Source organism: Lithobates pipiens, unplaced genomic scaffold, assembly GCF_037356315.1.
Source record: "Lithobates pipiens isolate NorthernLeopardFrog02 unplaced genomic scaffold, aLitPip1_a1.2 Scaffold_8, whole genome shotgun sequence".
Classification (NCBI taxonomy): domain Eukaryota; kingdom Metazoa; phylum Chordata; class Amphibia; order Anura; family Ranidae; genus Lithobates; species Lithobates pipiens.
The window spans coordinates 690657955-690673587 of record NW_027507903.1 but is presented as its reverse complement, the minus strand read 5'-3'; the positions used below and the strand labels follow the sequence as shown (position 1 = coordinate 690673587).

At 46.3% G+C, this 15633-nt stretch overlaps 1 protein-coding gene across 1 annotated transcript in view; it reads left to right on the top strand.

The window, feature by feature from the left end:
- Positions 1-427: 427 nt before the first annotated feature.
- The window catches only part of LOC143963526 (NACHT, LRR and PYD domains-containing protein 12-like), a 93689-nt gene continuing 78483 nt past the window's right edge, over positions 428-15633 (top strand). Inside the window, exons 1-2 of the mRNA XM_077473201.1 lie at positions 428-1480; positions 8734-8877. Coding sequence (XP_077329327.1) covers positions 429-1480; positions 8734-8877 — 1196 coding nt within the window. The 5' untranslated portion in view covers position 428. The remainder of the gene's footprint in view (positions 1481-8733; positions 8878-15633) is intronic.

The following is a 15633-nucleotide window of genomic DNA, read 5'->3' as shown; positions in this document are numbered from 1 at the left end:
TCAGCGCTGTATGTCACGGTGCTGATGTCAGTGCTCTGTATTACGGTGCTGCTGTCAGTGCTCTGTATCTCCTGCACCCTCTTGTTTGCCTACCCTGGTCCCTGACCTTCCCTCTCCTCCATTGCCTTCATTAGCTCCATAGTCCTGAATTGTCAGAACAATTTCCCAAATAAAAAAAAAATGCTTGTAGTTATCGATCCCAAATTCACCTCATACATGTATTATGCTATTGTCCAGGTGGTGGGACTACGTGCTACCCCCTAATAATTACCCCGTGGCCGCAAATTCGACCTAAAGGTTTGCGAAATTCGCCTCCCATTGAAGTCAATGGAGCCCGCGGCGAACGGTCGTTTTCGCGAACGTTTGTGTCCGTTCGCGTTTCGCGTTCGCGAAACGTCCCGTCGGAAGTTCGTCCATCACTACTGGCCATGGAGAAACTTAACACATTCATCGATGATTCCCGCAATGTGGAAATCCAGGGATTTACAAGGGACGATCGAGAGGAATATGTCCATAAATTCTATGGAAATAAAGAAGATGCAGACAAGGTTCTCAGTATAATAAAAGACAATGACGTTGTGTACACCATGTGTGCCGTCCCCATCACATGCTGGATTGTCTGCACTGTAATGACACAAGAAATAAGAAAAAATTTGGATGTAATTCAGTGTAAGACAACGACTTCAATTTATCTTCTCTTCCTGGAGGTTTTACTAACCCATCACAGCAAGAAGGAGCAGTCTGTACACCGGAAACAAACCTGTCTGAAGAAGCTGTGTGCTCTGGCCAATCAGGGAGTTCTGAACCAACAAATCTTATTTGAGAAGAAAGATCTAAAAAGACATGGACTTTCTCTGGATGAGGTGGAGTCTGTATTTCTGAATGAGAACATCTTTCATTGGGACGTCCGTCACCAGACCTGCTACAGCTTCATCCACCTGAGTGTACAGGAGTTCCTTGCTGCTCTCTATTATGGGATGGATGATGGTTGGTTTGGATTTAGGAAACGTATTTTCCTCCCGGAGATCTGTAAAGGAAAATCACTCAATCGCCTCAGTTCACATTCCTCACATTTATCATTATCTGTACAATTCCTGTTTGGTCTCTTAAATGAAAATCAGGTGAAGACATTCTCAGAGGTCACAGGAATCTCCATCTCACTCCGAGCCAAACCTGCAATGAGAAAATGGGCCATGAATGGCTTCAGTCAGACTTTCTATACTCAGACCATCTTCTGTCTGTATGAGACTCAGGATGAGGACTTCATTAGGAGAGTCATGTCGGGTCGTACAGATTTGTATCTGTGGGGCTCACGTACTGATCACTTGTGGATGGACAGGAATTATTCCAAGCAGCTGATCTATTGCTTGAAGACTTTGAAGAGGGAAAGTTTTCGGTCTTTACGTTTTTATTCTCTCACTGTGGGTCCAGAGTGCCAGAAACTTCTATCTCCATTCCTACACAGGAGTCAGGATGTCAGGTAAGTGAGTGTGAGGATATCCTAACTGAATTCAGAGAATGGGCAGGAACCTGCATACAGTATAACGGTGATTATCAGACATGTTCTCCATCTACCACACTTGTTAGAAGTCCTGGGAACTCACACTTTCCTCAGCCCTAAGCCCTGCTTCACACTACAGCAATTTTCCAGCGACATTCTGATGAAATGTAAAGTCGCAGGTCAGGTGAAAACACAAAGACTTTATTGGGTGTTGTCTTAATTGATGCGATTTGAGTCACTGCAACAAAAGAAACTACTTCCTGCACTACTTTTGTGTGATTCTTGTGCTGCACGACTCCCATAGACTTCAATGTAAAATCACCAGAAAGTCGCACATTTGTCTGAATCTTTAAGACTTTGCTGTGACTTCTGAGGCTTTTTTACCCCCCACCTCTTCTCCCTGGTCATCCTTTCTGCCTAAAATCTTCCTCCAATCACATCCCAGTCACACCTGAGCGTAGCGGAAACACACATTCCCACTTCCATTATTTGTGTATTTTTCATGTGTAATCACACATTGTGTATAGGGAGTCCATTCACTGGAATGTTCTGCCCAACATGTATCAAACACCCCAAAGTAGCTCAAGAATCTTCTCAGTCATGGAGCGTCATGCATCTTGGCAGCAAAACATGCGTCTGATAACTGTGATTGGGGTGTCATTAACAATCAGCCAACATTCATATCTGCGTGTTTCTGAATACGAGGCGACCCACAAAGAAAATGTGCGCTTTTTCATATGTCTACAAAATGCACAGCAACGAACGCCACGCAGGCGCAGATGTAAATTAATGGTAACACAAAAGCAATGCTCCTTGCTGTGCATTTTTTTAAACATACAGTAAAGCGCATGTATTCTTGCGTCTGTCATGCATTCAAAAATGTGCAGAAGTAAATATATAATAACACAAGTGTGACGCACATTGTCACACATTTATGAAACGCACAGCAAAGCATGGGTTTTCTTGCAGGTTGCTGTGCAGTTGGAAATGTACAGATGTGAATGAATGGAAATTTATTTACAACTGACGGCAACCTACAAGAAAACGCATGATTTTCTGCGTGTTTTGTGTGGCAATGCACATCACACTTGTGTTACCATTCATCTGCATCTTCATGTTTCTGAACGCACGCCAACCCGTAAGAAAACGCATGCTTTGCTGTGCATTTTGAAAATGTGTGACAACACACGCTGCACTTGCAATACCATTCGTTGGCGTCTGAGCGTTTCTGAATGCCCAGCAACCTGCAGGAAAACACATGCTTTGCCACACGTTTTGGAAACATGCATCGCGCTCGCCTTCTCATGTTTGCAGTACAAGCGTGACGCACGGTCGCAGCACATTTCTGAAACGTGCGGCAAAGCACACAATTTCTGGCGGTTGATGTGCATTCAGAATTATGCAGATGTAAATGCAGCCTGATTGTTAATGACGCCCCAATCACGGTTATCAGACGCAGGTTTTGTCATGTGATAAAACACGCTATAAACACGGATCCAGCAAAGTCACATAGGAATGCTTCTCAGTAAAGTCACTTTGAAGTCACACCGGGTCGCCGGGAAGTTGTAGAGCAAAGTCAAGCTGGAAGTGGCTGCGACTTTCATCTTGTGCTGTGTGAACCAGAGCTAAATGGTGATTCCCACATGACCAGTGTAGTTCAGAGGTACCCAACTTGCCTCTTACTGCTATACCACTTGTACTCCACCATCCCCATTTCTTACCCTTCTAAAATGATGAGACCACACCTTAATTTTGGAGTATAAATGGCCATAGCAGCCTATTTATTATTCACACCATATAAATAACTCCAATATCAAATATATACCAAAATATCACCTCCGTAACAACTTGTTCAACTCCAGTCTGTTGGTCTTTGACGGCACCCCGGAACTCCAACACATATTCCACCAATACACTGCGGGACCTTTTTCCACACGATAGGCCTCCAGCGGATAATCAGCTCGGAGACAACCCCCTTCCCGCAGTGCAACCATTACAGTATTCCAGCTAACCTTTCGCTGGAATACACCGGAGGGGCACATACTACCGATGAGCCCCCCACCCCTTTCCATCACATATGTTTACTGCCACCGTCAAAGACCAACAAAACACCACCACAGCCCGCAAGGATGATACCTTACCCTTAAGGGCTCCCCCACACCCCCGGGGCCCGCTGGATCCCATCTTTGAGTCCCAGAGCCCAGAAAACTATCCCCACTACCTAGAGGTGTATTCTAACACCCTCAATTACAGGCCCACATTAGTTTCCACCTCTACTTTCCTGATCACCAGGCCCCCCATTCTGAGCCACAACCTTCCGACCACCTGAATGTTAGACAACTGTACGAAGTCGTAAAATATCTGACTTAACGTCCGAGATCAGCTCCCTGATCATTCGAACCCAAAAGCATTACCCCTTGCATGCATAACCCAAATGGCCGGCGGTTTATCCCGCCGCGCCTAACGTTCCACTTCCCATATCACCTTGCTGCACCTCAACCCCCATACACCTAGCCAGTGAACACATGCCTCCCTCCTCTAACTACCCAACTGTCTGCCAACCGATCTCGCATCTGCTCTCCTGGCCCCACAACAAACATACAGATAACAAAGAAAATCCAGACAAGGCGTATAAGTCCTCCATCTGGACAAAAAAAAAAAAAAAACGGCAAACAAAGGCAGCACCAACTTTAAAGTAAACCAATGTAACCCCATACCACAAACAACACAGCTCGTATGTACAGACTACTACCCCACTCGTGTGTTTTTTTTTTATTAGTATTATTTATTCCACCACCACATGAAGGCATAGGTAAGTGTGTAATCGCTTTGCTTCCCACCTACCATTCCTCCTTACCGCCGCCTCATCCAACCCATATCTGGCAGCTTCTAAAGCTGCCCTGATGTGGAAGGAGTGTGAAGCATATTCTGCACCATCCAACCTTGCGTCCCAGTGGCATTTTCAGAACACCCACCCAAACTGGAACCTCAACCAATACTTCCCAGCCTTGTGCCACATGAACTGCCCCCCATGCCATCTGTTCCAAACCCTAGAAACTCTCTAGGTTTATCCCTTTTTTTTTTCTTATTATTTTATGATTTATTTATTTTATTTTTATTTATCTTTTATTACTCTGAATCCTGGTAACACAAACAGCAGCACCTCCACCCCTCTAACCCTTTGATCATTTTTTTGTATGTATTGTCCAACCCAAACTCCTTTTTTCAATCCACCCTGCACAGCAGGTTAAACAAAAGCCAAAAACCCACCAGTTTCCGCTCGATGGCAGATACCGACCCCGTTTACCAAGTTCCTGGAACCACAGTACCACCAACAACCTTACCCCCCACACAGCCATGTTTGACCTCAGACTCCTGCACCGAACAACCCACCCTTCTTTTCATACCTTTACATAAGCCGCCCATGTGGACTCACTGGCTGACTGCCCTGTTACCTACCGTGGTGACTCCAATGCCATCTCCCCTATCCAGCCCGAGTAGGGAACTCCTCCCCCTCTGTGTCCGGCTAACTCTCTGAACCTATCCCACCGAAAATAGATGCACGAGTAAGCCCCCCGTGTTTCCAAAGCCTGCAAGATGAATAGCATATAGAAAATGTTCAACTGCACCTAACGCAACACAAAATGGCATAGCCACCATATGACCAGTTGTGACAATGCGGACATGTGGTTGACCCCGTAACCACACCCACATAATCACAATTCAACTCCGTGTCAGGTTCCTGCATGACCCTTACCCCAGCTCCATAGCCAGAACCACTGGAAAAATTCCAATAGCACAAGTTTACGAATGAACACCCCACTTCCACCCAACAAACTTGGGGCCAAATTTCCTCACTCTATTGCCCCTGAAAGAGAAATTTCCCCCAAACCTGTTTACCCCGCCGTGTTCGTGACCTCTTTTCCCATCGACCTGGCATCCACCCATCGTCCGTTATATGTGGCCAAGAACTCGTATCAAACCTTCTAACCCTCCCCGTGTTCCGCATTTAACTGTTTAAATTATTCAGGGCCTGAAACCCCCACTGTAGCAGACGGCAGCCTTCGGCCAAAACCCGCTCATTGGAATAAAACCGGCAGGTGAAATTGAACTTACCCAGCAATGAATGCAAAGTCCTCAACTGTACCTCACGCCGTCCCTGGGCCTCACACACCCCCTTCTATAGTACCTCCAACTTGGTCACTGACAGATGACCCTCCGTAACCCCTGAAACAATCACAATGCCAGAACAAAATAGTACAATATCCCTCGTCGGCCCCCTGTGTTTTTCAGCCAATGGCACTAATGAACCCACCTGCAATGTGCTGCAATGTATAAAGTATAATCGCACACACATCGGAGGAAGGCGGCCCAACACACAAAGGTCCAAGCCATGTATGATTGAATCAGGGACCGACACGTCTCTACCCCCCCACTCCGGTAAAGAACTAAAGAAACCCATGGGCCGGCATCGTTCCAAGTAAAAAACTCCTCTTGCCAGCATCTATCCAGCAGCCAAAGCTCTCAGAATAAACTGGAAGCAAATGGAACACAGATTCCTAGTTTGCCATAGGCGCCCCTTTTCCGTCACACCTAACCCACCTTATAGCTGTGTACGTGAAGTATCGGACACAGTGCACCGCATCGGATTATGAAAGAACTCTTTTTTTTTTTTTTGTTGACAGATAAGTGGGGAAACGAGGCGAAACGTGTCTGGTTCCTTCTCAGGCACCACCCCCACTGTAGACCCCATTAAAAACCCCGGAGGCAAGCAGCCTCGCTATTTCCATATCTACTTATCAAAGGCTGCAACCTTTTCACCCCCTTCCAAAAGTCATCCCTTGTGTGACTAGGCTCGCCTGTACATTGTCCTCACATGAAGCCACAATACAAATGGATGGGACCCCCACACTTTTAACACTCGTGTTTAACTGAACTGACAGGAGCTCACATTGCACTGCCAACCCACCCCTTTCTTTTCAGCCGAGGGGGGTATAGTTGCCTCTACTACTACAGAAACCGCATCCAGAAGCCGCTATCCTTTGATCCCCATTAAGAAATGGCCATAACGACCTGTGCGGTCTAAACCGCTCATCATCCCGTAGCCAATCAGATCCCCCTTTTTAACATGTGCACCTACCAATGGCCTACATATAACAGAACAACGCCAAACCATGTTCGGGTTCTTCCCCCCATGACAATCGCATAATGGCGACTTCCTTCGGCAAAAGCGATCGGTACCTCCTCTTACCTTCATTCTTTTTCCCTTGATCTTTCTGCTTGACCCTATACACTTAAAATGTAAATTATCCCCTTTCTTTTTTTAAAGGTGGCCATAACGAGAAGATCTCCACACACTTGCCTTTTCAAATCGTATCCTGGACCCCCTATTCAATTGTGTTCCCATGGGACCCTCAAAGCACCTGTACATCTCACATTTTTATTTATTTATTTATTTTTATTTATTTTATTTTTTATTTATTTATTTATTTATTTAGCATCTGCAATCCTTACCATCTCCATCCTACCATTACCTGACAACCCCACCACTGCACCACTGTCCCCAAACTGGCAGGTGCACCGCCCGCCACTTGTGGGCCAGCATCCACCAACTCTGTTCAAGGAGGAGCAACTACCGTGGACATTGCACCCCCCTTTCCAACCCCCCAACAAATCCTGCAATGCAACTTAAACGAAAAACATTTAGACATTATTAGACTTACCAGGCTGACAGGAACCCCAACAGCCGCCTCGCTTGCCTCCATCGCTGGCTTGCATTCCTGTGGCTCCTCCTCATCGCACACTGACAGCTCGCCTTCCGACCTGTGGTCCCAGACCAGGACCGGTGGTGTCATCAGCCCCCCAGGCAAAGAGGTCCTGGGGGCCGTAGAGTCCCTCCGTTGTACTGTCTGTCTCACCCCTAAAGCTCCGCCTCCTGCCACAGTTCCACACATGCCCTCACATACTATGTCCTGGAAGGTCAACCTCGTCCTTCCACCGCCATCTTGTGCCATCTCGAGCCACCGGTATAGGCCAAGCCCACCCGCGGAGCCCTGCCCCCTTTAAAAAAAAACTTTTTTTTTGTATAAGCAGCCTGATGGCCATACTAATAAGTCTCCCTCCTAAGCCTTCCTCCCCGCGCAGCGATGCAGGCAGAGGAGGTAGTAGTCCTGCGATTCATGGGCGGGGAAGCGGCACCATAATGGCCCGTGGCCCCGCCCACCGAGCTGGGCTGGTGGCGTGGAGTCCACCCAGACCCTGCTCAGGCAGACGGCTGGCTGTTCTTTGCTGGGGGACCGGATTGTTCCCCCCAGAGGGCTCCTTGCCTGGTGCATGGTCCCAGATGAGGGCCCTGGTGAAAACAGAGTGCCAGAGGCTGCAAACTCTGCATGCACAGCAACCATCACCTCCCAGCCACGATCAGCTCACCTGGTCATCCATAAAGGCCCTCATCCGAGTGACATCTCAGCCATGTTGGAGGAGCAGAGCAAAAAACTGCCTCCTCATTTCTTTCTCCACAACTTTCTGTTTCCCAGCCCAGCCCCGCCTCCTCCTTATATATTACCACTCCCCCTTGGACTTTTCTCACTGTCCCCCCCCTCTAATCTCTTCATATTAACCCATGCATTGTCTCCCCTAAACACATGGTCATGCCCGGCCCTGCACTACTTTTTCTTTTCTGTCTTTTCCATTCCGGGCCTCACTTATCACCTTCTACACAACTTCTGGTAACAATCACATCATTTACATTGCATTAACCCTTTCCCTGCCCCCAATTGTACCATTTATCACACAGAACATTTGGAGGGAAAGCTTCGTGTTCAGAGATGTGGGGGAGGGAAATAATGTCAGGGTTGTGACATCATCATCCCAACATTGGAGGGGCCAATTGTCTGCAGAAGTGGGCGGAGATGGGAATGTCTGGACTGCATTTTATATCTGGAACCAAAGTGGTGTTCCAGGATTTTCCAGAAGCTGAATGGAGACCCCTGTGTAGGAAGGCCGGAGACCCCGTATACATATCAGGGGCCTCCTTTAAGTTTTGTCTGGAGTGTGACTTCAAAGACCACTCATAGCCACCAATGAGAAGTCCTCATCAGGTCCAGTATGAGGCTGTAGAGCCGGAGGGAAGGCAGCCATGTGGAAGGGAAATATTGGGGTTACATTGTTATTCTTGGGGTCAGAGGTCATACATTCTTGGTGATAATTATTATCTCATTATTGGATTTTAGATTTCGTCGTTGTACTATTTCCAGTAAAGATTGTCCGGGAGAGGACAAAGCAGAAGAAGAAGATTCCTCCTCTTCAGGATATAAATGGAAGTCGGATTCTCTTTCCTTTCTGATGAACCCGGAGAGTAAAATTCAGAAATTACAGTAAGAGAAATGTGTGATGTGCCGTGATGGGGAAATGTGACGTCTTGTGATTGTTCCCGTCTCTCAGTGTCTCCTTCTATCTCTGGGTGTCCTCCATCCTCACCCATGTAGAATCTTCCATCACCTGTCCTCTTCTCATGTCTTCTCCTCTCTCTGAGGGAATCTTTCTCTTTGTAATCTCATCCATGGGATTTGGGGTTCCCCTTATAGTAGAACAGTGACCAGGCTCTGTACATATGGAATGACCATCCATATTCCTAACAAGCAGGAAATAGGATGGAATAGACCCCCTTAGGACTCGCTCACACGTCTGATGATTATGTAGAAGGAAGCAATGCTCAGTAACACTTCTATGACATTTATCATGTGTCTTCATTGTGTTTATGAAGCTCTGAAAACACTATAAGAATGCTGGAGAAATGTCCGGGGGAGGGGTTGTTCTTCTAGTGGGAGGAGCCTAAAGGGGAAGTGATGTAGAGGAAATGATCTCCTCTGATATGTGGATTTTGGATATATTACAATAATTCTATAGAATGAAAACCAGCCGCCATGTCATCATACTCACTATCGCTCTCCTGCCCCCTGGAGGACAGATTTCCCGGTCTGAGGATAATACCCGCTTGGTGACTTGTTACCACATCTGTTTCATTTGTATGTGTCACAATAGCTGGGATACTCGGGTCATTAATAGTTTATTAATAATAACATGTAATATATCCTCACATAGAATCCCAATATATCCATGTAAGAATGCACAGAGCGCCCGGCGACCCTCCTCTCCTTCATAACAGTATAGCAGCGGCTCTCCTAGTGTATCTGACAGGCGTGATGACGTCTCCACCTTACACGTTACGCCCTAGGCGGGGCTTCATCATGTATATTTGTGATGTTTGTTTAAAATATGTAAATATTAACACCTTTAGGTATAGGGAGTCTCACTTATAGTGCTGCACAGCTATATTTATATCTATCCTGTAAGGGAAGTGTCACTGCACATCACCAATCATAAGTGGCCAACCACAAAGTAGGTTTTTTGCATGTACATAGTATCCTAAAGTTTGGGTGGTCTCACTCATCATGCTGCAATATTGAACACTTTGACGATATTTTACTTATATTGTTTTTTCTAACATTGTAATATTCCTGTATAATTGTGCTGAAACATGTGTGGATTGTTTAAACATTTGAAATACCAATCCTATTTTTAGGTTTAGGGAGTCTCACTTGTAGTGCTGCACAGTTGTCTTTCTATGTATTTGGTGTTGGATTTTGTGGATGAATCCTTCTGTGTTCAGCTGATTAGTATATATAATTGGAAGAGGTTTTTGGCTGTGCAGTGACACATTCCCTGCCTGGCACTGTCAGTATTGCCGGCTGGTTGATAATTTTGCCGGCACACAGAAGCTATTGGAGTTACCACACGGCTGTTCTGTACAACCAGAAGTGACCGGAGCTGCTCTGTCCTACTTCTCTATTATTTCCCAGTGCATTCTGGGATACCGGAGCCTCCGCTGTCTGTCCTCCAATGCCCAGCGATTATTGGACATCACCATAAAATGAATGGAGGCGACTGACAAGCGTGGATGTCTCATGACAGCGACATGCGGCTTCATTTATAACACGACACAACGCTACCGCTCCTGTGTGACCAGCACTGCGTGCCGCCATTGTAATATTCATGGCAGGCATGGAAGGCGCTTATCAGGCTTTAGAAATGCTGAATAAATGTCACATAATCACATGATACTGACACACGTGTGACCGAGACCTCACTGACCTCTGTAGCTACAGACACCACGGATCAATTCATCCTCAATTTTCACATGTCCAGTGAGGTCCCTCCGGTGGGTTTCAGGAATATGCTCCCCCCTCCCCTCCCCCTCCTCTGAGTCATTCAGTTATGAAGGGAAATTACAGCTTGAGCTACTGAGCTCTGTAAATAACATGGATTGTACAGTGATCCGGGAAGGACAGGCAAGTAAATACGTGGAAAAGATATTCCAGCTCCACCTGCTGGCTGAAAATGAAAATGCTAATTATTTATATACAATATTTCATATTTACAAATCTATGAATGGAATGTTTTGTCCTGACCATAATAAAGACAGAAAACACGATCCATTCCTCTGAAGACAAAGACCTCAGACAGTTCTCACTTCTGTACAAAAGGCCGTCCCATAACCAATACAACTCATACTCCAGAAATATCATCTGTCATTGTCTCCCTTCTGCAGGATAGGAGTTATAAATCCTGGAAAGTTACCCCTCCCCCATCACTAGAAGAAATGATGAACATCCCCAACTCCCATCCCCTTTATGAGTCCTTGTCTGCCATAAAAAGTCCCAAATCTTCCTCTGCCAATGGCTCCCCCTGCTGTGTCTGAGCCAATGAGAAGAGAGAGAGCCAAGCGAGCCTCTGCTCTTGTGTACATTGCTGGATGGGGATCAGGCTCAGGTAAGTATTGGGGGAAATACATTAACCGGTTCCTGACCAGCCACCACAGTTTTACTGCGGCATGTTGGCTCTCTTGCGTGAATCGCCATCATCGTATGTCGGTCACGTGTGTGGGTATGGGGGGTGCGCGCCCCCTCCACCGTCCCCACACTGATTGGATTGATTTCAGAACTGATCAGTCTACAGGCCCAGGTCAATGGTCTCTGGGCGGGACCTGCTGATCGGTTCTGGTGAATGGTAAACTGTCCTCTACATGTGTAATATAAACACCAGCAGAGGAAGTGATGTCATCTCCCCTCGTGGAGCCCTTTTAGTTTCCTGCGAGTGAGGAGAAGACATCTACTGTGAGTACACCAACACTACACTGACACCAGGACATGTAGGTACACATTTAACCCCTTGATCACCCCCTGATCACCCCCCAGTTAATCCTTTCACTCCCTGTCACAGTGTTACCAAGTGCATTTTTCAGATTTTTCACTGGTCACTGTATTGGTGTCCCTAATCAGTGTTAGGCAGTTAGTGGTAGGCCCAGGTAGGTTTAGGTTACTCCCCATTAACCCCTAATAAAGGTTAACCCTCTGATCACCTCCCCCCGAGTTAACCCTTTCACTCTCTGTCACAGTGTCACTAGTATAATGTACAGATCTCTTGTCGGGTGACATCAGTTTTAGTGTCAGATAGGGTCAGTGTCAATCCCAGACATCATCAGATTAGTGCCAGGTACACTAACACACACTCACACTATATAGCTCCATTACTAGTATAGTATCTGAATGGATCAATATCTTTGATCTGATCAGAGCTATATTAGCGTTCCCAATAGTATAGTGTTCCCAAAATGTGGCGTTATCAGAATCAGCCCAGATACCTGCCAGCACCTGCATTTAGCCTCTCTGCACAGCCCACCCAAGTGCAGTATCAATAGATCACTGTCACACACAAAACTGCAGTGTTAGCAGAGTCACGCCTGATCTCTGCTAGCACTAACAGTTCATTTTTTGTAGCGATTGAAGCAGTCGCTGACAACCAGGTGCTCTTTTACCTGTGACTGTCACACTAGCTGTACAGCATTGAAGAGACCACACTGTCAGATTCAGGCTCAGTATACAAACTGGTAGAGAGCACCCTGACAGATAGCTCTGATGATGGGGTACTGGTCCCTGCTAAGGTCAGGTGTACCTGACTGGTGCGGTGGCTAGCACAAGAAGTCCCCTACAGCCACCAATAATTCAAAGAAAGGCCCATAGAGCCCAAATTGCCCTTCCTGATGTGTTTGCTAATCCTGATTAGCAGCCCATCACTTCTGCAGCGCCTGCACTTCCCCCATTCATTGGTCAGCCCAGAATTCAGGTGGAAACAGCAGATTTTAGTAACCTTGACTAGGTATGAGCTGAACACCCCCCCAGTTCGGTTCTCACCAGAACTTGCAAACGCACAAAAACTTTGTGTGAACATGCAAACACCATTGGGACATGAATGTGAAAAATAAAAACTGCTCATTTTAAAAGCTTATATGTAAGTTATTGCCATAAAAAGTGTTTGGAGACCCGGATCCTGCCCGAGGGGACATGTATCAATGCAAAAACATTTTTAAAATCGCCATTTTTTTCAGGAGCCGTGATTTTAACTGCTTGCCAACCAGTGCATGACGATATGCGTTGGCACAATGGCACAGCTGTGCAAGTGGGCATATAGGTACATCCCCTTTAAAAGGAGCATTGTGGGTGTGTGCACATCTGCCACGTGCTCTGTGGCCGCGGGACCCCTGGACTCAATGTTTGATGGTGTCCAGTGATTGTGTCAGGGACCGGAAGAACGGGGAGATGTAAACAAGGCATTTCCCCATTTTGCCTAGTGACATGACAGAGATCTACTGCTCCCTGTCATTGGGAGCAGTAATCGCAGTCTTGTCCTAGATAGCCCATCCCCCCATAGTTAGAATCACTCCCTAGGACACACTTAACCCCTTGATTGCCCCCTAGTGTTTAACCTCTTCACTGCCAGTGTCATTTATACAGTAATCCGTGCATTTTTATAGCACTGATTGTTGTATAAAAGACAATGGTGCCAAAATAGTGTCAAAAGTGTCTGATGTGTCCGTCATAATGTTACAGTCATGATAAAAATTTGCCGATCGCTACCATTACTAATAAAATAATAATAAAAATGTCATAAATCTATCCCCTATTTTATCTCAATGTTTTTATTGAAGAATTACTGATTACAGAAGAATTCCATTTACAATCTTAACAGAATAAGTAGTACAACAATTATAACAATGAACAGTATGAGGTGGTCTTAATTGTCGCGGGTAATCTACTTTCAAGATTTTTTTTGCTCCAACATATATTCTGCTTCTTTAGGAATTACCAGGATCTATCCCATGGTCACAGGGATAAAGGCACCCCCCAGACACCCCTTTTGGGGGCACACTGTGTCTTCAGGGGGCACACTCCTCCCTCTATTACTTATATAGTCTCATCTACTAAGTACGTACTGAAAATGGAGCCAGGACAGCTTGAATTTGTGAAGGGGGGCGTGACCAGTGCGGAAGCCTGGTAGTTGGGAAGATGGGAGAAGGCTGTGAGTGAGAACCTGCTGCTGTTCCCCTCCCCCTGCTCCGCTATGACTATGCTTGGCGGAATGGCTCACTCCTCGCCCTGAGTTTTTCAGCAACTGCCGCTGGGCTGCCTGATAAGCTGGTGGAGTGCACTGCTGTACTCTTATTCATCCTTTCTCTGCTCCTCCTTTCCCTTGATGCTGTGGACCGGTGAATCGACGGGACGAGAACGCTGGCGTCCGGTGTGTGAGCGCGAGCTACGTATAGGATAAAGTTTTGTGCCGCTGACAGGACAGGGTGAGAACCTGGCGTGATTGCGGGAGGTGATTCGGTTCATGGTGGTGAGTTGCTGCAGCCTACGTGAGAGATACAGCTGCTGCCCCTCAACACTGCCTCGAGTGGAAGACCTGGCTAATATGTGTTCTGGATAACTCATCTCTCTGGAGTCTGTGAGAAGTGTATCATTTTACTACTGTGATTTAGCTACCTGCTCCTTTTGGATCTCTGGAAGGGGAGTTATAGTGCTGACATTTGTCATTTATAGTGTTGGAGTGTATAGACTTTAGCCTTTTATATGGACTGCACTGTTGCTCTTATGCATATACAAGGCTCATATGTACTTATACATTTATTGGTTTCCCGCTGCTGAGCTAATTCGGCTTGGAGTATAAGTGTTGGGGGGGTCACTCGTTTACATCTAAGTAGTTATTTCCGCTCACACGCCTAAACGTTCCCATAGGGCTATGCTCTTCCCTGTATCTCAGCTCCTCTGCCTTGTTTCCCAAGCCTTATTCTAACTGGCCTTCATATAGCTCTCTCCCCCCTACTGTCCAAATATTCCCGGCTTTTTGCGATCAAATCGGGCTGACTATCTTTTAGTCCATATTATTGCCGGACTTACGGCCCGGCCTCCTGCCTTTTTTTTTTTTTTTAGGCTGCCTGCTCTAGGTGATCTCTTCTCGCTGTTCTCTTGTGTTTTTTTTTCTCTTCCCCCCGGCTCTTTTCTGCTACAGACGGGGGCGGACCACTGGGAGTAGACAGTGTATACTGAAAGCTGGGTGCTTGTGCTGGGAATAGGGTGAGAGGAGAGGATTCTGGAGGATCTGGATATTCTGGCTTGGAGTGAAAGGGAGGTTTAATGATTATTTAAAGGGAGAGTCTCAAGTGGCTATCTAATCATGTCTAGAAAAAGATCTCCTGAAGAGCAACCACCCTCAGAGGGATCTCAAATTACCCACTCTGCTAAAGATAAAACCAACCATATGGCTCTAGCGGCAGCTGCAAAATTGGAGCGATATGCTCACCCATGCCCAGTTTCACCTTCTAAATCGGGTACCCAGCAAGCAACTATACAGAATAAAGACTTCAAAAATTCTTCTGTAGATAGAAAGAGTCAAGGCCACCCCTCGAGCAACCCCCTCACTCCATCGGTTGTTAAGCCCGGTGGTAGTAAGGGATTAGGGGGAGGTAAAACTGCAACGGCCATAATAAATATGGATACAACTGCAACACCAGCCAGCATCTCCATACCTACACCTGCTACGCTAGAGGGGGAGCCTACATTAAGAGACATACTAAATGCGATTAAAGAATGTAAAGACTCAATATCTAGCTTTGACAGTCAGTTAAGATCTATCAAGGAGGAATTATTATCCATGAGACAGGAATTGAAAAGGACTTTATTAAGGACTTCTGATCTTGAGGAACGCATAGGCATGATTGAGGATGAGCTGAGTCC